The 20545-nt window shown below is 44.4% G+C and overlaps 1 protein-coding gene across 6 annotated transcripts in view; it reads right to left on the bottom strand.

The window, feature by feature from the left end:
• LOC144767988 (guanylate-binding protein 3-like) overlaps positions 1 to 20545 on the bottom strand; it is a 232613-nt gene that overhangs the window by 77268 nt on the left and 134800 nt on the right. For all 6 annotated transcript variants that reach the window (XR_013598404.1, XR_013598405.1, XR_013598406.1 and 3 more), the window contains 5 exons: positions 19452 to 19660; positions 18735 to 18977; positions 18049 to 18326; positions 15562 to 15774; positions 1449 to 1551 (listed from right to left, as the gene is read on the bottom strand). Coding sequence is in view for 3 of the 6 variants with exons in the window: in XM_078651367.1 (XP_078507493.1) it covers positions 1449 to 1551; positions 15562 to 15774; positions 18049 to 18326; positions 18735 to 18977; positions 19452 to 19660 (1046 nt within the window). In the remaining 3 variants the exon portion in view is untranslated. The remainder of the gene's footprint in view (positions 1 to 1448; positions 1552 to 15561; positions 15775 to 18048; positions 18327 to 18734; positions 18978 to 19451; positions 19661 to 20545) is intronic.

Below are 20545 nucleotides of genomic sequence, written 5' to 3'. Positions count from 1 at the left end.
TGAGACGCAGTGGGCCTACTGCTGTTTGGTGATCCATACTATTTCGTTGATCAGACACCACCATCTGATGCACTTCAAATATCTTGATCGAGTCTACAAAACTCCAGCTCAATTGTTTAAATATTGACTGGGAGATGACTCTCGATGCCCATGTTGTGGTGTGGAAATCTCCGGATTCACACATGTGGCGTGGTATTGGCATGGAGCACTCCTGTTTTGGCTTGCAGTGTTCAAAATTCGAGGTGATATTATGGATAGTGGGTGCTGTTGGCGCTATTGGGTTATGATTGTGATGTGCCGAAGTCTTTCTGATGTTTTGTGGTGCCGGGCTTCTTACTGGCTACGACACCACCCTGAACATGACAGTCCATAGCTTACAGTCGCATAACAGATTTTAAATCCTACTTCAAAATCTCAACTTTCCAGCATCCCAGCGGCTTCAAAACTTAGAAAGGGTGAGTTAACCAGGAGAGAAGCAGCACCAGCACACACAGCCGAGTGCTCAGCCGCCATCTTGCCCATGGGGCTTCTTACTGGCTAGGCAAAGAATCACTATGTGGTGGATGAAGGTTCCCCAACCAACTATCTTGGAATGGCAAACTGATAAGACATATTGTAATACGCAATCTGACACCTATCGTGCACTTATGTCACAGTCGTACAAAAGATATATGGGGCCCTTATCAGGCGCATCTGTTTGTATGACTGAAGCGGTTGAGGGAAAAATCAGGGGAACGGATCAAGAAAGTTGCTGTTGGCTTATTGCAGTTTTGGAAATGATTGTGTGATGACATGTCTCCTGCCTCGTGTGCCCTGTTGCCCTTTCCAGGTGTTAGTGGGGCGTTTCTGGGATATTTTGCTTATGATAAATGAATTATTAATAGTCATTAACATTTCATGTCTTGATTCTGCTTATGTCTGTGTGATTTACCTGATCACCTGTTTACAGCTCTTTCGGTATACATATGCTATTTTGTTCATGTTATGTAATTGCTCTGTGCTGTATCAGTACCCTTTTTGATGTTGCATTGTCTACTGACAAAGTGAAATTAAAATTTAAGAAAAAACAAAATCAAACTAGTTTGTTCCTGTTTTGCCAAACGCCTCTTGTCTTTTCATTTCTTTAAGGTAACTTTAAATTCAAGCAACAGTATAAACAGAGCAGCTCCTAAAGAGGGCTGCTAAGAGTGCTCTGGACCCTCGGATTAATGTTGGCAGAGCGCCAGTCTTCTTGTAGTTTCTCTTTTGTGCTACATGTATGAGGACTGAGCTACCTGCTGCCACCCTCACCGCGTACACATCTTTGTCCTGTCAAAGGCTTTTTTGTTCCAAGGCAAAGTTTACAGTTCTACCATTCTAACAGATCTACAATTCTGTGCTGCAGAAATTCATCCATCTTGCCATAAAGTTCCATATAAAAGTTGATGCTTTTTTCCTTCTCAACTTACCAGCAAGCTTTTTCTCAGCTTCACTCAGATACTCATCTGCTTTGAGTATGGCTGTGCCTTCTCCACTCCTACTGACCAGGAATTCATCCAGTGCCTCCTGTGCCTGTAGAAAAAAGCCAGACAGTCAGTGTATGCGTGCCTGTATATCGACCACCCCTGAAGCTTCATGGAACAGGAAGGGGGGCTCCAAACAGAGCCTCCCTGAGCAGTCATGAGAGCATATCCAGTGGACCAACTCTAACTAGTTCTCCATCATCTTGTTTAGATCTTCAGTTCACAAACACAAGCACAGCCACTTTACATGAAATGCAATTTTCAGTAGAAACTCATGCTTGAACATCCACATTCCTCAAATATGTCCAAATATCCTATAAAGGATGCATTTTTAATGCTCGTCACAAACCTTGTCAAGCACAGCACCACAAAGTATAACACCTACTACCTTTACTTAGTTCTTTCTTCTCACACCAGATACTCCCCCCTATATATGAAAGAGTTATTAAGCACACAATTAGCTCACTATACATCAGGCAAGAAAGACAATCAACAGTAAAGGTTTTGATATAAATATGTGTCAGCACTATTGACTTCAAATACACTTGTTAATATCATCAGCAATCTGAACACTCACCACACAAAGGATTTAAATGCACAAATTGAAGACATGTTTGCATTACTTCTTAAGGAATATGCTACTTACCAGTATTCATCTTTTCTTGGCATGTAGGGCTGCTGACATTCATATCTTTTGCATTAGATCGCCGCCTAGTGTTGGGTCCGGATGATCGCACATTGTTGTCCTGGAAGAGTCTTCGAAGTATCATGAGATAGGTGACTCATCCCCTGGACAATAGTGCGCATGAGCATCTTCTCCATCTTCAGATTGTTTTTGCCATTGTGGCAGAGATGGAGAGTGTAAAGTAAGAGATGGTCATGCCAGAGATAATGCTGCAGCTGCGACAGGCATCGGGGAGGAGGGCCGGCGATATGAATGTCAGCAGCCCTACATGCCAAGAACAGATGCATACTGGTAAGTAGCATATTCCGTTCGAGGCATGTGGGCTGCTGAATTCATATCTGTGCATAGACTGTATAGCAGTATCTCCTCTAGCGGTGGTTACCTGTGCCAGCTGCAGCAGTTTGAAAAAGAGTTTTGAGGACAGCCTGGCCTACAGCAGCTTGTTGCTTTGCTTGCACGTCTACACAGTAATGTTTTGTGAAGGTGTGTATGTTGGTCCATGTGGCTGCTCTACTTATGTCTTCAAGAGGAATATTTCTTAGGAAAGCCATGGATGCACCCATTTTTCGCGTAGAGTGTGCTCTTGGGGGTACAGTTAAAGTGCGTTTAGCCTTTTGATAACATATCTGAATGCATTTAACTATCCATCTGGCTATTCCTGACTTTGATATGGGATTCCCTTTATGTTGTGGTGAAAAAGCAACAAATAATTGCTTTGTTTTTCTAAATGATTTCGTTCTGTCCACATAATAAAGCAGAGCTCTTTTTACATCCAGTGTGTGTAGGGCTCTTTCCGCCACTGACTGTGGATTTTGGAAGAACACTGGCAGTTCTATTGATTGATTAATATGGAAACTGGATATGACCTTTGGCATAAACTTAGGGTTTGTTTTAAGAACTACCCTGTTGGCATGTACCTGCATGAAGGGTTCTTGAATTGTTAGTGCTTGTAGCTCGCTAACTCGCCTGAGTGAGGTAATGGCAATCAAGAATGCCACCTTCCATGTTAGAAATTGCAATTCGCAGGAGTGTAGAGGTTCGAAAGGAGGTCCCATAAGTCTGGTAAGTACTATGTTTAGGTTCCAGACTGGGGAAGGTGGGTGCCTTGGAGGAATAACCCTTTTAAGACCCTCCATAAAAGCCTTGATTGCTGGTACCCTAAACAGTGAAAGGTGTTGCCTGTTTTTAAGGTATGCTGCTATAGCAGCAAGGTGTAGTCTTATTGAAGAGTAGGCTAGGTTGCATCTATGAAGATGCAGTAGGTAACATATAATGTTCTGAATGGAAGCATCTCATGGGTTGATTTGGTTATTGTTGCAGTAAATAACAAATCTTTTCCATTTAGCTGCATAGCATGCTCTAGTAGTTGGTCGTCTTGCCTCCTTAATGATGTTCATGCAGCCTGGAGGCAAGTTAAGGTATCCAAATTCTAAGATTTCAGGAGCCAGATCGCTAGGTTCATCTGATTGGGATCTGGGTCTCTGATTTCTCCATGGTTCTGAGTTAGAAGATGGAGTGCGAGGCGCAGCCTTTGATGAGGAACTACTGAAAGCTCCAGGAACGTTGTGTACCATGGCTGTCTCGCCCATGTGGGAGCAACTAGGATCAGTGTGAGTGACTGTTGCCGCAGTTTGCGTGCCACCAGCGGAATCAGTGGTGCTGGGGGAAAAGCATATGCAAATCAGCCTGACCAGTACATCCATATCGCATTGCCCTGTGACAACGGATGTGGGAACCTGGCGGCAAAGTACCGGCATTTTGAGTTTTTGTTTGTGGCAAACAGGTCTATCTCTGGATGACCCCACTGATCAAAGAATGGTTGGAGAACTTGGGGGTGAATCTCCCATTCATGTAGTTGTTGGCTGTGTCCGCTGATTGTCTTTCCCTGGGAGGTGTTCTGCCAGGAGAAAGATGTCTTTTGGAATTGCCCACTCCCATATGCTCTATGCCAAGTGGGACAGCTGTGGGGAGTGCGTTCCTCCCTGTTTCTGGATATAGTACATGGCTGTCATGTTGTCCGTCCGGATCAACACAGTCTTGCTGTACAGGTATTTTTGGAATGCTTTTAGAGCTAGGAATATTGCTAGCAACTCTAGTTGGTTGATATGCAGTTTCTTTTGTTTGATTGTCCAGAGCCCTTGTACTGTGTATTGAAGTAGGTGGGCTCCCCAACCTGTCAGTGATGCGTCCGTTGTAAGTACTAGCTGTGGAACTTGCTCTTGGAACAGTCGCCCCTTGGAAAGGTTTTGTGGGTTCCACCACTGCAGAGAGTTGTAAGCGCGACTATCTACCAACACCAGGTCTTTTAAGTGTCCTTGAGCTTGGTCCCACTGCCGTGCTAGGCATTCTTGCAATGGACGCATTTGAAGTCGGGCATGGGGGACAATGAATATGCATGTCGCCATCATGCCTATGAGCTGCATAAAGACTCGAGCGGGCAAAGAGTGTTGTGGCAGAAATTTGCGAATGAGTATCTGCATGCTGGCTATCCTCGCTGTGTTTAGATATGCCTTTGCCACTGAGGTATCTATAATAGCTCCCAGATATTGTTGTGTGTGGGATGGTTGTAGATGCGATTTTGGGTAGTTTATCGAAAAACCTAGGCTGTGTAGCAGCTGAAGTGTTTGAGACGTGTCTCTTGCACACTGTTCGTAGGATTTTTCTTGTATTAGCCAATCGTCTAGGTATGGGAACACGTGGATGTGTTGCCTCCTGAGATGTGCAGTTACTGTCGCTAAGCATTTTTTAAACACCCTTGGAGCCGTGGTTACTCCGAAGGGGAGAACCTTGGATTGGTAGTGTTGACCTGCTATTGTGAACCTGAGATATTTTCTGTGAGCTGGATGGATGGGTATGTGAAAATACGCATCCTTGAGGTCCAATGTTACTAGGAAGTCTCCTTGCTTGGAGCAGCGGGAGCACTTGCTGTAGTGTGATCATATGCAAGTGCTCCGACAGTATGTATTGGTTTAGGGGTCTGAGGTCCAATATTGGTCTGAGTAAACCGTCCTTCTTGGGAATAAGGAAGTATAGTGAGTATACTCCTGTCCCTTGGTGTTGGAAAGGGACTGGCTCTATGGCCCCCTTTTCCAGCATGCATTTCATCTCTTGTTGTAGCAGGGTGATGTGTTCTTTGGACATAGGACGGTGTCTGGGTGGTATGTTTGGTGGAGTAGAAGTGAGTTCTAGGCAATAACCATACTGGATAATTTGTCTCACCCACTTGTCTGTGGTAATGGAGTTCCAGACAGGTAGAAATTGTTGAATCCTGCCTCCGACCGGTGTTAGATGGTCTGGAGGTAGTGTGATGAAGTCACTGTTTTGCGGCAGAGGAGGCTCTGGTGTTATTGCCTCCACGTCCTCTTCCCTTATTATTGTTACCCCTATAACCTCCTCTGTTGGAGTTCTTGTTGAAGGAACCTAGGGTGTTGCTTTTGTATGTAGATGGGGTTTGTGAAGTATTGCCTTGTGTAGCTGCTCTGTATGAGGAGCGTCAAAAGGAACCTCTGTGTTGTTGAAACTGCAATGCACCCATTGATTTTGCGGTTTCTGTATCCTTTTTCATTTTGTCTAAAATGGTGTCGACAGCAGGCCCGAAAAGGAAGTCTTGATTGACTGGTTGGTTAAGAATGGTGGATTGCACCTCCTTCTTAAAGCCAGAAATGCGTAGCCATGCAAGTCTTCGTAATAAGACGCTCGTTTTAATGGACCTGGCTGCGGTTTCAGCTGAGTCAAGCGTGCATTTAATGGAGGCGTTTGTAATAAATTTCCCCTCCTGTATGAGGTCAGTAGCTTGCGCCTTGAAAGGCTCAGGCAGGTGTTGCATTAAACTTTCAAGCTGGTCGTAGTGTGCCCTGTCGTAACGAGCTAGTAGAGCTTGTGTGTTTGCAATTCTCCATGAATTGGAGGCTTGTGATGCTACTCTTTTACCTGAGGCCTCTAGTATTTTGCACTCTTTATCAGGAGGTGGAGCTTCTCCTGTTGTCTGTGAGTTGGCCCGTTTGCGTGCGTTGGCCACTACTAGTGAATCTAATGGCAACTGACCTCTGATATAAGTAGGGTCTGCAGGGGCCGCTTTATATTTCTTTTCAATCCTGGGATTGATTACACGTGCCCTGGCAGTATCTTTAAATATATCTGGTGCGTGTTTTAGCACCCCTTTCAATATTGGAAGTGTTCTGACATTTTCCTCGGAAGTAGGGAATGTGTCAAATAAAAAGTCTTCTTCCATAGGTTCATTGTGCATGTCTACGTTGTGGTACTGCGCTGCCCTATCTATTAGCTGGTTGAAGACAATGGTGTCGTCAGTAGGGGACGGCTTTGTTGGCTATGAGGAGGTGTCAGGGATGGGATGCATGTCATATGGATCAGTAGGCTCTACCCATGGTTCATTTTGAGGGTTGGGATCCTCTGGATAGTTAAAATCATATTGAGGGTCTTCCCCTGTGTCTACCTCATTGTCCCCAGAGTGCGTAGGAGAGTAAGGAGAAAAAGGCGTAGTAGGCATAGTGGGATAGAAAGGAATGAAGGGTCTAGAGGGAGAAGTCCCAAAGTCCTTTTTCTTTAGAGGAATGGGGGAATGAGAGTCCGTGTCCAATGGCCTCTTTTTCCTGTGTAGGATTGTGACTTTACCAGTGTCAGGGTTGATATATATCTTTGCCTGACCCTCTGATGGCTCTGGATGGAAGAGTTCTTCTTCCACTGTCCGTGGCTGTGTCTTCGACTTTTTTGGCTCCGTCTTTTTTGGATCGACCGTTGCCTTTGGGTCGACAACCTTTTTTGGTTCGACGACTTTCGGTGCCTTATTGCTCTTCCTCGGCTCGGTTTGTTTGTCCGGGTCGACAAGTGCTTGCGATCGACCGGATCTTTAGGTTCGATGCGCTTTCTGTGCTCAACAGGTTTTTTAGGTGTACTGTCTTTAGTCGAGTCGGCGGTTTTTCTCGGATCGACCGATTTGTTTAGGAGCACTTGTCTGTAAGGCGGGGCCTTCGTTTGGCTCGATAACCTTCTTCGGTTGGGCCACAGGCTTCGGTACGACGCCCTCTGTGTCGGCGACCTTCTTCGGTCCGACGACTTTTGGCGCAGAGGCCTTCTTTGGGTCGACGGCCTGCTTCGGGTCGGCGCCCTTCGAATCGGCGGCCTTCTTTGGCTCGACGGCCTTCTTTGGTTCCGCGCTTTTTGGCTCCACGGCCATCTTTGGGTCGATGCCCTTAGGCGGTACGGCCTTCTTCGGTTCGACGCCCTTCGGGTCGACGACCTTTTTGGGTTCCAGAACCTTTTTAGGGATAACGTTACTTGGACCTGGGGGGTCTGAAGGCTTAGTCTTTGGTTTCGGAGCCGAGCCGGACGGCGGGGCTGCTGAATGATATTTTGGATCTTGGCTAAGGCCTTTAGGCGATGCCTCGATCGGAGCCTTCTGTAACGGGGTAATTGGTGTCGGGGGCAATGTACTCACGATTTGCCCCGGTGGGATTTCGTCATCGGAGTCCGAGTGGTCCTCGACGGTGACGATCTCTAGATCCAAATCTTCTCCTTCTGGAAGTTCCTGTTCATCCTCGAAGATGTTGTCTGGTTCCGGTGCCTGTCGCTGCATCTCTTGCCTAGCGGCCCGTCGAATCCGGATCGTGTTCTTCTAACGGAATTGGGCACAGGCTGGGCAGGTTTCTTCCTTGTGGTCTGGTGATAGGCACTTGTTGCATACTGTGTGTCTGTCAGTATGCGGGAACTTGGAGTGGCATTGTTGGCATCTTTTGAACCGGCTCCTTTCCATCGACAGCAGGCCCACGTGGCGTCGAAAAGGCCCAACGGCCCGCGTCGATGACCGAGTCGAGATGGAAAGCTTGATCGAGCCAAGAAGTACCGAGCGAGAACAATACCGTCGAAGTCGAAGGCCTTTTGGCCTTTAGAAAAGTTTAGTTTCGATGCCGAAGTTGGAGTGTAGGAAAAACATCCGAACCCAATGGCGGAAAAAAACAATCTGAAGATGGAGAAGATGCTCATGCGCACTATTGTCCAGGGGAGGAGTCACCTATCTCATGATACTTCGAAGACTCTTCCAGGACAACAAGGTGCAATCATCCGGACCCAACACTAGGCGGCGATCTATGCACAGATATGAATTCAGCAGCCCACATGCCTCGAACAAGTATTTAAGCTTACAAAAGAAGACCTATGACTTCACTGCTTCTTCACTAGTCAAGTGCCATGGGGTGCCCTAGATGTTGCCTCAAGCCTAAATCAATGTTATGCTACTTCACATTCTGATGACAGTGGGGCAGATGGTGTGGAGGGTTCTATTCCACAAGCTATTGATATAAAAGGATGCAACACATGGTCTGTCAGACTGGAGAGTGGATGTCCGAAGTAGCAGCTCTTTTTAAAAACTTTATTTTTGCAATTTACATATATAACATCACAGCAGTCGATTTGTAATCGAAGACATCATCATTTTCCACAACCCTTGTTAAAGAGTACGTATTTTCAAAACAGATAATTAATACCTGGAATACAAAGAACCCTTTGGCCATAACTACCACCATTATACCACCCATCTTCTTATGTAGAGTTTGTCTACCATAGACATGCAGGGGGCGGCATCCTGATAATTACCAGTGCCTGGTGCTTCGTCGGTTTCCAAAGTGTTCCCATCTTGTAGCCTCTGTGCTAGTAGTGGTTTCTGGGTCCAATAATCAGTCACACAGGTCTCACCAGGTTCACCTGTTCATCCTGCCTACTTAATCTCATATTGATTTCTCCAGCTAATGTCCATTATGCCACATCGTTATGTCAGTATGTCAGTTCCAGGTTACGTTTCCCCATCCATGTGATCGCTACCCTGTGCCCAGCCAGTACAATCGTGAGTTGAACAAATTTGTACGCTATCTTTGTCCCCTTACGTTTTGGAATAACACCCACTATGCAAAAGCATGCATGGCATGTGTTACCCTCTGCAGCTCAACCACCACTGGTGTCCAGTAAGTCTGCACCGCACTGCAATTCCACTGCAATCTCATGCTAAATGAAGAAAACCTGCACAACCTGCACCGCATCGCGAACAATAATCCACTCTGGTTGGGGTCATTCACTTGAGTCCTATGGGGGATCGATACATTCTACGTAGGAAGTTATAATGAATCAGTTGAAAGGTGGCATTGCGTGATACTGTTTAGGTCGATCCTATCGGCAGCGCGCATGCGCTGCTCTCTCTGCGAGACTGCTGTAGTAGAGTATGGGAGAGATGCCGCCCCCACTCTCCGCCCATATTTTTCATTTGCTTGTGTCATTGTCTTTCGTAAATGCTGCCTTCCGATTCGTTAATAGACTTGTTAGTCCCGCCTTAGTACGGCCTTGTCTTCATTTGTAACCTCCCATGGCTACTGGCCCTTTTACTCTGGTTGTTATACAAGACCTATCATTTAGTCTGTAAGCACTATTTACTTTATTGATTTTCTCTTACTGCAGGCCGGACACGAGCTGCTTCAGCTTAAACCGCTTGTGTTTTTAGGTCGAGTTGTTTTTGAGACCTGTTGTATCTTCTTTTGACAGTGATAATGTATGCGAAAAATAACAACAGCCGACAAGTGCTTCGCCCAATCGAAGAATCGGTCATTAAAAATAATTAGTCAAAGTAAAGTAGTCTCTGCGGTCACTTTGATTCTGGGCCGCAGAGACTATGGTACTTTGACTAATTATTTTTCATTACCGATTCTTCAATATGTTGCAGAGAAAAAGCCCTCATCCAACCGGCCACTGGGCGAAACGTGTCGGCTGTTGTTGTTTTTCGCATACATTTTCACTGTCAAAATAAACAACAAAGAAATGGCAATCTCTATCTAATGAGACATGACTCTTGGAAATTATTATTCCAGAAATTAAATAATTATTAAGGGGTACAAACATACACCCTCAATTTGAATTACATATTTTAACTACACAACACAATTTCACATTACACCTCCAATACACACCACAGACTTCAGCAAAATGACACAAAATGCAACAGCACATCACATGATTCAAATCCACAGCATGCCACTCCAAAATATCATTCCACATAATTAACTCCATAACACACAATGTCACTCTACATAATTCCACTACAGTTAATACCATTTAATTACTGCTCACATAATTCCACAACACACTATGCTACATATTTCCTCTACACAACTTCACACCGCACAATCCCACACCACAAAATTCAAAACCCATCTCTACATCGCACTTCCACCAACCCTGTCATCTCTCCTCCACACACCCACTGCCCCTCCCAACACTCCCTCACCCTCCCTCCTCTTGTCTCGCAACTCCACTGCCCCCTCTCATCCCTCTCTCATACTTCCTTTCTCCTCTCTATACTGCCTGCTCACACATGCTACCTTCCTGTACCAAGAGCTATGAACTGGTTCACCTCTAACCCCGGTGCCTCTCCCATTCATCCCGCTCTCTCTCTCTCACACCTCTAGCTCATGCACTCTTCCCGACTGTCTCAATTTAGCTCACTTAGTGTATTCAGACAGTTTCCTGTGCCTTTTCAAAATGGCTGCCCCTCAAACCCACGTACTCCTCTTCTTTGGTTGTACTCTGCATATACAAGTGCACTCTCTTTATACGTGAGTGGCCTGCTCACCCATTTTTTCTCTTTCTCACACACTGTTTCTTCACCTCTGTCTGAAGTTCATTCACCTCTTCGTTCACAAACTACCTATCCCTCTCTATCTTCCTTTCTATCTATTTTATGCAGCTCTCACCCCATCCATTCACCATGCCACACAATTCCTCTACAAACCACACAATTCCACCCCACACACTCAACTACTAACAATTCCAATTCAACCCACATAATTCCACTCCAAACCACATGCATCCACTCCAAACCAAAACACATGGGTAAAAGACATTGTCATTTACAACACTAATAGCTCTAACTCTCGCAAATGCGAGACCGATTGCATTTCAAATGCTTGTTTTAAGCAGCACGGCCGCTTTTTAAAAAAAAATTAATTTAATTAAACCCCCCGCCAGCCATATTAGGATGGTGTAAAATGTATGCTTTTCCGCGGCGGCTTTTCCGCCGTGGAAAAGCACACGGACCTTCACTTCGGGGGCCCATTGCGGGCCCCCTGGGTGAAGGGGGGGTGGGGGTGCACATGGGGGGTACCTATGGTACCCCCCTGCATTTGCGTGAACAAGCTTTGTGCACGCAAATGCGGTGCATGCATTTTTAACATTGCGGCGGGTGCAGCTTGAAGCTGCACCCGCCGCAATGTTAAAGATAGAGGATGTGACCGCCACCCTGGCGGTCACATCCTAATTGCACTGGAGGGACCGCCGCGGCCTCTGCAGACGGTCCCTCCTCCTCTAGGGTGGCGGACGGACGCAATCCTAATGAGCCCCTAAGTTGTTCAGTGTGAAAATTGAAGGGGAGAACTATGTCAGCAGTGAAGCCAAGGAGGGATATCCGACGAACCCTCATGAAAAGACTAAAATAGACTAGAACAAAACCCATTCACTACATGATTTTTTCCATCGAAGTAAAATAAAAGGAAAATTTGTGAAGAAGGCAGAGGGTTACTAGCGGACAAAAGTTCACTGATGCTCGCTTCCACCCATGCCACCCTCCTAGGGGCACCATAGTAAAAAGCAGACATCAGTTCATTGGAGCTTGCCTCCAACCATGCCACTCTCCTAGGGGTACAATAGTAACAAGCAGTTATTAGTTTATTGATGCTAACCTCCAACCATGCCATCCTCCTAGTGGTACCATAGTCAAGGCAGACATCAGTTCATTGATGCTTGCCTCCAACCATGCCACTCTCCTTGGGGTACAATAGTAACAAGCAGATATTAGTTCATTGATGCTCACCTCCAACCATGCCATCCTCCTAGTGGTACCATAGTACAAGGCAGACATCAATTCATTGATGCTCACTTCTGCCCATTCCATCCTTCTAATCCCCCTACAAGTGCACAGTAAGAAGCAGACATTAATTAATTGATGCTCGCTTAACCCTTGCCACCCTCCTAGGGGTTCCATAGTAACTAGGGGACATTAGTTCACTGATGCTCGCTTCCACCCATGCCACCCTCCTAGGGAAACCATAGTAACAAGCAGACATCAGTTCATTGATGCTCGCCTCCACCCATGCCACCCTCCTAGGGAAACCATAGTAACAAGAAGATATCAGTTCATTGATGCTCGCCTCCACCCATGCCACCCTCCTAGTGGTACCATAGTACAATGCAGACATCAGTTCATTGATGCTCGCCTCCACCCATACCACCCTCCTAGTGGTACCATAGTACAATGCAGACATCAGTTCATTGATGCTCGCCTCCACCCATGTCACCTTCCTAGGGGTGCTATAGTAACAAGTAGACATTAGTTCATTGATGCTCGCCTCCACCCATGCCATCCTCCAAGTGGTCCCATAGTCAAGGCAGACATCAGTTTATTGATGCTTGCCTACACCCATGTCACCTTCCTAGGGGTGCTTTAGTAACTAGTAGACATTAGTTCATTGATGCTCACCTCCACCCATGCCATCCTCCTAGTGGTACCATAGTCAAGGCAGACATCAGTTTATTGATGCTAACTTCTGCCCACTCCAACCCTCTAGGGCTGCATAGTGAAAAGTGGACATTAGTGCACCAATGCTCGTTTCCACCCATGCCACCCCCTTATAGGTGCATAGTAAGAAGCAAACATTAGTTCATTGATGTTCGCCGCCACCCTCCTAGGGGTACCATAGTAATATGCAGACATTAGTTAATTTATGCTCACTTTAACCCATACCACCCTCCAAGGGGTGTAATAGTAACAAGCATACATTAGTTCATGTATGCTCACTTTAACCCATACCACCCTCCAAGGGGTACCATAGTAACAAGCAGACATTAATTCATTTATGCTCACTTTAACCCATACCACACTCCAAGGGTTGTCATAGTAACAAGCATACATTAGTTAATTTATGCTCACTTTAATCCATACCACCCTCCAAGGGTTGCCATAGTAACAAGCATACATTAGTTAATTTATGCTCACATTAACCCTTACCACCCTCCAAGGGGTGCCATAGTAGCAAGCAGACATTAGTTCATTTATGCTCACTTTAACCCTTACCACCCTCCAAGGGGTGCCATAGTAACAAGCATACATTAGTTCATTTATGCTCACTTTAACCCATACCACCCTCCAAGGGTTGCCATAGTAACAAGCATACATTAGTTCATTTATGCTCACGTTAACCCATACCACCCTCCAAGGGTTGCCATAGTAACAAGCAGACATTAGTTCATTTATGCTCACATTAACCCTTACCACCCTCCAAGGGGTGCCATAGTAACAAGCAGACATTAGTTCATTTATGCTCACTTTAAGCCTTACCACCCTCCAAGGGGTGCCATAGTAACAAGCAGACATTAGTTCATTTATGCTCACTTTAAGACTTACCACCCTCCAAGGGGTGCCATAGTAACAAGCAGACATTAGTTCATTTATGCTCACTTTAACCCATACCACCCTCCAAGGGGTGCCATAGTAGCAAGCATACATTAGTTCATGTATGCTCACGTTAACCCATACCACCCTCCAAGGGGTGCCATAGTAACAAGCATACATTAGTTCCTTTATGCTCACTTTAACCCTTACCACCCTCCAAGGGGTGCCATAGTAACAAGCAGACATTAGTTCATATATGCTCACTTTAACCCATACCACCCTCCAAGGGCTGCCATAGTAACAAGCATACATTAGTTCATGTATGCTCACGTTAACCCATACCACCCTCCAAGGGTTGCCATAGTAACAAGCATACATTAGTTCATTTATGCTCACATTAACCCGTACCACCCTCCAAGGGGTGCCATAGTAACAAGCATACATTAGTTCATTTATGCTCACTTTAACCCTTACCACCCTCCAAGGGGTGCCATAGTAGCAAGCATACATTAGTTCATTTATGCTCACATTAACCCTTACCACCCTCCAAGGGGTGCCATAGTAACAAGCAGACATTAATTCATTTATGCTCACTTTAACCCATACCACACTCCAAGGGTTGCCATAGTAACAAGCATACAATAGTTAATTTATGCTCACATTAACCCTTACCACCCTCCAAGGGGTGCCATAGTAACAAGCAGACATTAGTTCATTTATGCTCACTTTAACTCATACCACACTCCAAGGGGTGCCATAGTAACAAGCATACATTAGTTCCTTTATGCTCACTTTAACCCTTACCACCCTCCAAGGGGTGCCATAGTAACAAGCAGACATTAGTTCATATATGCTCACTTTAACCCATACCACCCTCCAAGGGCTGCCATAGTAACAAGCATACATTAGTTCATGTATGCTCACGTTAACCCATACCACCCTCCAAGGGTTGCCATAGTAACAAGCATACATTAGTTCATTTATGCTCACATTAACCCGTACCACCCTCCAAGGGGTGCCATAGTAACAAGCATACATTAGTTCATTTATGCTCACTTTAACCCATACCGCCCTCCAAGGGTTGCCATAGTAGCAAGCATACATTAGTTCATTTATGCTCACTTTAACCCATACCACACTCCAAGGGGTGCCATAGTAACAAGCAGACATTAATTCATTTATGCTCACTTTAACCCATACCACACTCCAAGGGTTGCCATAGTAACAAGCATACAATAGTTAATGTATGCTCACATTAACCCTTACCACCCTCCAAGGGGTGCCATAGTAACAAGCAGACATTAGTTCATTTATGCTCACTTTAACCCATACCACCCTCCAAGGGGTGCCATAGTAGCAAGCATACAATAGTTAATTTATGCTCACTTTAACCCTTACCACCCTCCAAGGGTTGCCATAGTAACAAGCAGACATTAGTTAATTTATGCTCACATTAACCCTTACCACCCTCCAAGGGGTGCCATAGTAACAAGCATACATTAGTTCATGTATACTCACTTTAACCCTTACCACCCTCCAAGGGTTGCCATAGTAACAAGCAGACATTAGTTAATTTATGCTCACATTAACCCTTACCACCCTCCAAGGGGTGCCATAGTAACAAGCATACATTAGTTCATGTATACTCACTTTAACCCTTACCACCCTCCAAGGGTTGCCATAGTAACAAGCAGACATTAGTTCATCAATGCTCGCCTCCACCCATGCCACCTTCCAAGGATTTCAGAGTAAAAGGATAGTAAAAGGCAGACATTAGGTTATCGATGATCACCGGCTAGTTTTGGCTCTCTACAATCTAAGTCCTTCAGTTCCCTTTCCACTAAAATCTATCTTCAGGTGTAGACAAAGCTACTGGTCTCTCTGGACTCTTTCTTAAGAAAACAGGGTCCCTTCTCCATGGCTTGACTCACCATCCCACCCTTGTTGGGGCTGGCTTGGAACTTCATCACCACCTGGTCTCGGTCACGGATGTAGACCTCGTACCCACCAGGCTGGGCGTAAGCACCATCTCTCAGGTTGGTCTCAAGGGTGACCGAGAGATCCCGGAGCAAGGAGCGGAATTTTTCTAAGGAGATCTCTTCATTCTTCACTGTTAGTTTAACATAGTGATCTGTTACTTCACACTGGAAAATGCAAATAAAGCCATGTCAGACAACTGTCTACTGATAAAATCATCTGTAAATACAATAGAAGCAGAAGTGTTCACCAGTTATAATGTGCTAGACAAATAACATATGATACTAAAAAAAACTAGAATTAGAAAAATCTGAAATTAACACTGGGACTTTTTAACAATTCTGGACTTTTAGAAAGTAGCCATTGTTTTAGCAACTTCAGTTTTTAAAGATTGTACTTGGGGAATGTGCATGAGTGCCTAAGTGTGCCAACATCTACATAGCAGGTCTTTATTACGCTGCCTCAGTCCTATATCACCCTTACAGATGTGCTGGTGGAAAGAAGATAAAGGAATTGCCTGTTTTAGAGGTGGACCATAGTTGTTTATTTCATTTAAGAAACAAATACCAGCATAAAACAAAAATTCAGGATTAGGGGGGTCTTTGAGAATTCACAATATGGATAAACCAGATTAATAATTGTTATTCATTAATAAGGTATGAGCTGTCCATCCTTTTTAATTGCATATGTGATTTCTATATTGCTAGTCATAATATTGTACAGAAGTTCTACACGTCTCTGCCATTATTAGTCAGTCATATTTAATCCTTACATGAAGGCTAGGATGTACCCTATTGTTTAGTAGTTTGTTGCTTTATATTGAAGCAATTAAAAAAAAAAAGCTATTTTTGTACCTGCTGCCTTAAAGTTTAAGTTAATTTAGTTAGGAATTCCTTTTTTTTCTTGGCTGTTTTAACATGGACTCATATAAACACTTTCCAACTTTTGCTAACAAGGAGGAGAAATGCCTGCTTGACTAACAAGCAAAGCGGTGAAGAGGAGTTGCGCGGTGAGGTAACTCTGGAAGCCATACTAAGGATGACAGGCCAGACACCTCTCCTTCTGGAGTCAGTGTGGACCAGAGCAACCTGTACTGTCTCATGCTAAGAGGTATCCAGACAACCCCAGAAGCCTCAGCCACACAGCCAAAGCAGCTGCAATTTTATATGGATGATCAATGTTTGCTTAGACAGGTGGATTCTCTCTGGATGCGAATTATGGATTGTAGAGGGATTGTGGACATAAGGACCAGCCCGGTTATATAAAATAAGAACCTCAACATATTCTGCATGCTTTGCTTGTTTGTAGCTTTTTGACACAGCAGCATCTGAGTTCCTTCAATTGAGCTTTATTTGCAGAAAACTACAATCAAATAGTTTGGGAGGAGCTTTATATTTATATAGATCTAAAAGGATTACTGTTTATAATGGGTGTGTGAGCATCAATGTGATTTTGAGCAACTTTTCTCCATGTTGTGTCTTCACTTTGATAAGATGCCTGTTAGTGTTTGGCTTAAGCTTCACTTAACCTATTAGGTGCACACATGTCTGACTCAGCTATTTCCATATATGTCATTGTAGTTCAAACAGTATAAAAAGAATGCACCCGCTGAATCTGGTAGAGCACACTTGGAATCCAACTGCTTTGTATCTCTCAAACTTAAGCTTCAATTAATATACCTCCACTATTGGGTTTGATTGCTGCCTCTCATTAAGAGACAAGAATACCTAATTTGTAATATGACATATTTAACCTACAAATTCTTTTTATCATTTATCTAGAATTGTTATGTTATGTTAAAATTATTTATAAAGCGCGTCTACACCAAGCGGTTTCATGGCTCTAGAATTACTTCTGTAGAAGTCGGTGTTAAAATAAATAAACAGAATTGATAAAAATGTATTGACCTGATTTTAAGTTCCTCTTCCATCCTGCATCTCCCCCTCTACAAAAATATATCAACTAAGTTGGCGTTCTTTAACATGGTTTTTTAATGTTCCTTGTTTTTGTCACACATTTGGTCTCTGTACCGAGCTCTGATACTCCACATTTATGCCACGCTTACTAATTACCTCAATAAACAAATAAAAAAAATATGTAAGGGACATACTGAAAAATAAGAAGGGGACACTGAACTACCATCTGTTCACAAACAGCCTCCTTCAAGGAACATTTACAAAACCTCCTGTAGTTTCTACTCATGTTCATTCCTTGGTGGGGTTGGCACAATTTCAAGGTATAATTATTACATTATGCTGTAATTAGTTGTTTAAAACTTCTACCAGTTTTTTGATACCCATTTAAGGCTCTATACTGTTTCACAGAATTATCCTTGCTTCTCTTTTCAGGATTGATACTTGAGATTTTTGAAACAGACCCATCATCGCTTAAAGAGGCATAAGATGCATGAACCCGCACTAGGTATTGGCTGAGAATTTTACCATGAACTGCTTCTGGTACTGCCTGTCCTCATCTTTGAAGGAGCGTTTCATGTAGATCTGGAGGGCTTCGGATTCGCACTTCCAATGCAGATATGAGAGCTCGCGGATGTCTGCTGGGAATTCCACCAGCTGTTGCATCTGGGAAGCGTAGTGCCCCACTGCTTCTTTGACGGCCGCCTCGTTCTCAATAGTGGCCAGCGAAAGGACGGCGTTCTCCAGGCACGGAACCGCCCCGCTGAGGATGGTCTCCACATAGCTCTCGACCAAGGAGCTGAACGCTAAAAAGAGAAACAAGATTGGCAGACTCAAACAGCGGGTTCTTTGGTAGCATAGACCTCATCTACTGCTGTTATCAGAGGACTGCCTTACTACTTAGGACCTAATCACTGACAATGGCTCACCTTACAAACCAAACAAAGTTCAATGAAGATACAAACCAAGACAATGGGCTTGATTTAGAACTCAGCAGACAGGTTATTCCATCAGAACGTTGACGGATATCCCGTCCTCCCAAATCTAAATCCCTATGGGATTTAGATTTTGGCAGACAGGATATCAGTCACCGTTGTGATGGAGTAACCCGTCCGCCGAGTCTAAATTAGGCTTCAAGGTAGCATCAATGAGCAGGTCTGTTTCATTAATCAACTGTATTTGATTATGTGCTTTTCCTGCTTTTGTTAACCTACTTCTTCCGGTGAGTTGATAACCGCCTTTCACCCTCTTCACCTCCGCCGTCTGAAAGACAAAGTCGCAGAACTTGCGCGTCTGCTGAACGAACTGTGGATCCAGCGCACTCTCTGGAAGAGACTCCATGTCATTAATGTCCTTCCCAGACACTGGGCGGACAAAGACGAAGCAATTTCGAGAAGGGAAGAAGTGCCGTATGCATTCACGGGTAAAGTTATAGTCCACCACTCTCTTACTGAAGCCTGGAGGAATGAAAAAAAAGGAGTGTGAATAATGAGCTGCAGTGGGTGCAAGGTTTGCAGACTAGTGTGAGAAAAGGTCAGCGAGGGAAGATTGTGTTTAATGGTTGCTCGAGGAGATCTGAAGGCAAAAATACAGAAATGAAAGAACAGTGGTACAGGGGCCTTTCCTGTAGGAAGTATGAGCCCAAATTCATGTCTGACCAAAGATAAAAAAGTTTCTGCAGAAAGTGTGGGGCACAGGCTTGGCTGAAAGGTACAAGACATAGGTGATATTGCCTCAGAAAGTCAATCAAAGGGTAAAAGTAAGTTTAAGACCAGGACAATAGAAATGGTTGGAGCATCACTTTTCACAGCTCCCAAAGTTGCCATAAATATGTTGGCATGGTACAACCCCGTCCCCTCCTGAACAAATCAATGTTTTCTCATTTCTCCCCTTACCTCATCCCACAAGAGTTACCCTTATTAATGATTTACCCTTCTTTAGCGCCAGAGAGTTCTCCAAATACTCCTTCTCCGTCACGTCCCGCCCATCAATCTTCAGCTCCAAGGAGAAGTCACGCACCACCCAGACGAAGTTTGGGAAGAAACGAGAAAATTGACACTCATCCTCAAAGTCATCATCTGCTCGGACTGAGCTACCTGTGGACTTCACTTTAATGAGGTCTGTGAGCTCAGACACAAAGCTGGTCACAGTGTTAAGGACTGTACGGAGTCTTCCATATATCGCGTGAACCTATCTGGGGGGGGAGCAATGGAGAGCTGCAGTAAAGAAGCGGGTTGGCCTTCATTTTAATGAGGTCTCTGTGCCTGGACGCAATGTTAGTCATGGTGCTACGGAATGTATGAAATAAAGAAGGGAAAAGAGGTCGGAATTGTCTATGTAATGAGGTCTGTGAACTGGATGCGGAGTTGGTAAGGGTGTCAACACACACATGAAAGAATGAAATAGATCAGGGTAAGCCTTTCCCCTGATCTTCACATAAATGAGGTCTATGGGCTCAGAGGCAAAATCTGTCAGACTGGTGGGAAGGCATAAAAGAACCACATGGGCCAAACATAAAGCACCAATGAGAAAACATGATCTTGTTTAGGTTAATCATGCATCCTACAGCAGCTATCATTTCTTGACATTACTAATGTATTAATCAAAAGCCCCTGCCTCACAGCAGAGACAGGGAATACACTTGACACTGCAAATGTGAATTTAAAAAAATGCTTTGCCTGTAGAAGCTTGGGCATTGTGTAAATTCAATTGAAGCCCAGTTCCTCTCAATATCTCTGTTTCATATGATCTCATACTTGCACCTTCCTGCTGGAGAATTGCAACTTAAGCACATGTCATTCTATTCTAGATAAAAATATGTACATCATTCTACCTTTGATGAACTCTTCTCCTTGGCAAATGCTCATAGGATTCTTTTCTTGGAGAGCTCCTTTGCCTGGAGGATTCTAGGGAGACCTCTGTTAGATTTTCCGTGGTCACTGCTTTTTAATTAATAGAGAGCCTGAATTAGATCTTGGCGGATGGATTACTCCGTTGCAAAGGTGACTGATATCCCATCCACTGA

This window comes from Lissotriton helveticus, chromosome 7 (genome assembly GCF_964261635.1).
Source record: "Lissotriton helveticus chromosome 7, aLisHel1.1, whole genome shotgun sequence".
Taxonomy (NCBI): domain Eukaryota; kingdom Metazoa; phylum Chordata; class Amphibia; order Caudata; family Salamandridae; genus Lissotriton; species Lissotriton helveticus.
The sequence above is the reverse complement of the archived record's forward strand: the minus strand, read 5'-3'. Positions and strand labels throughout refer to the sequence as shown.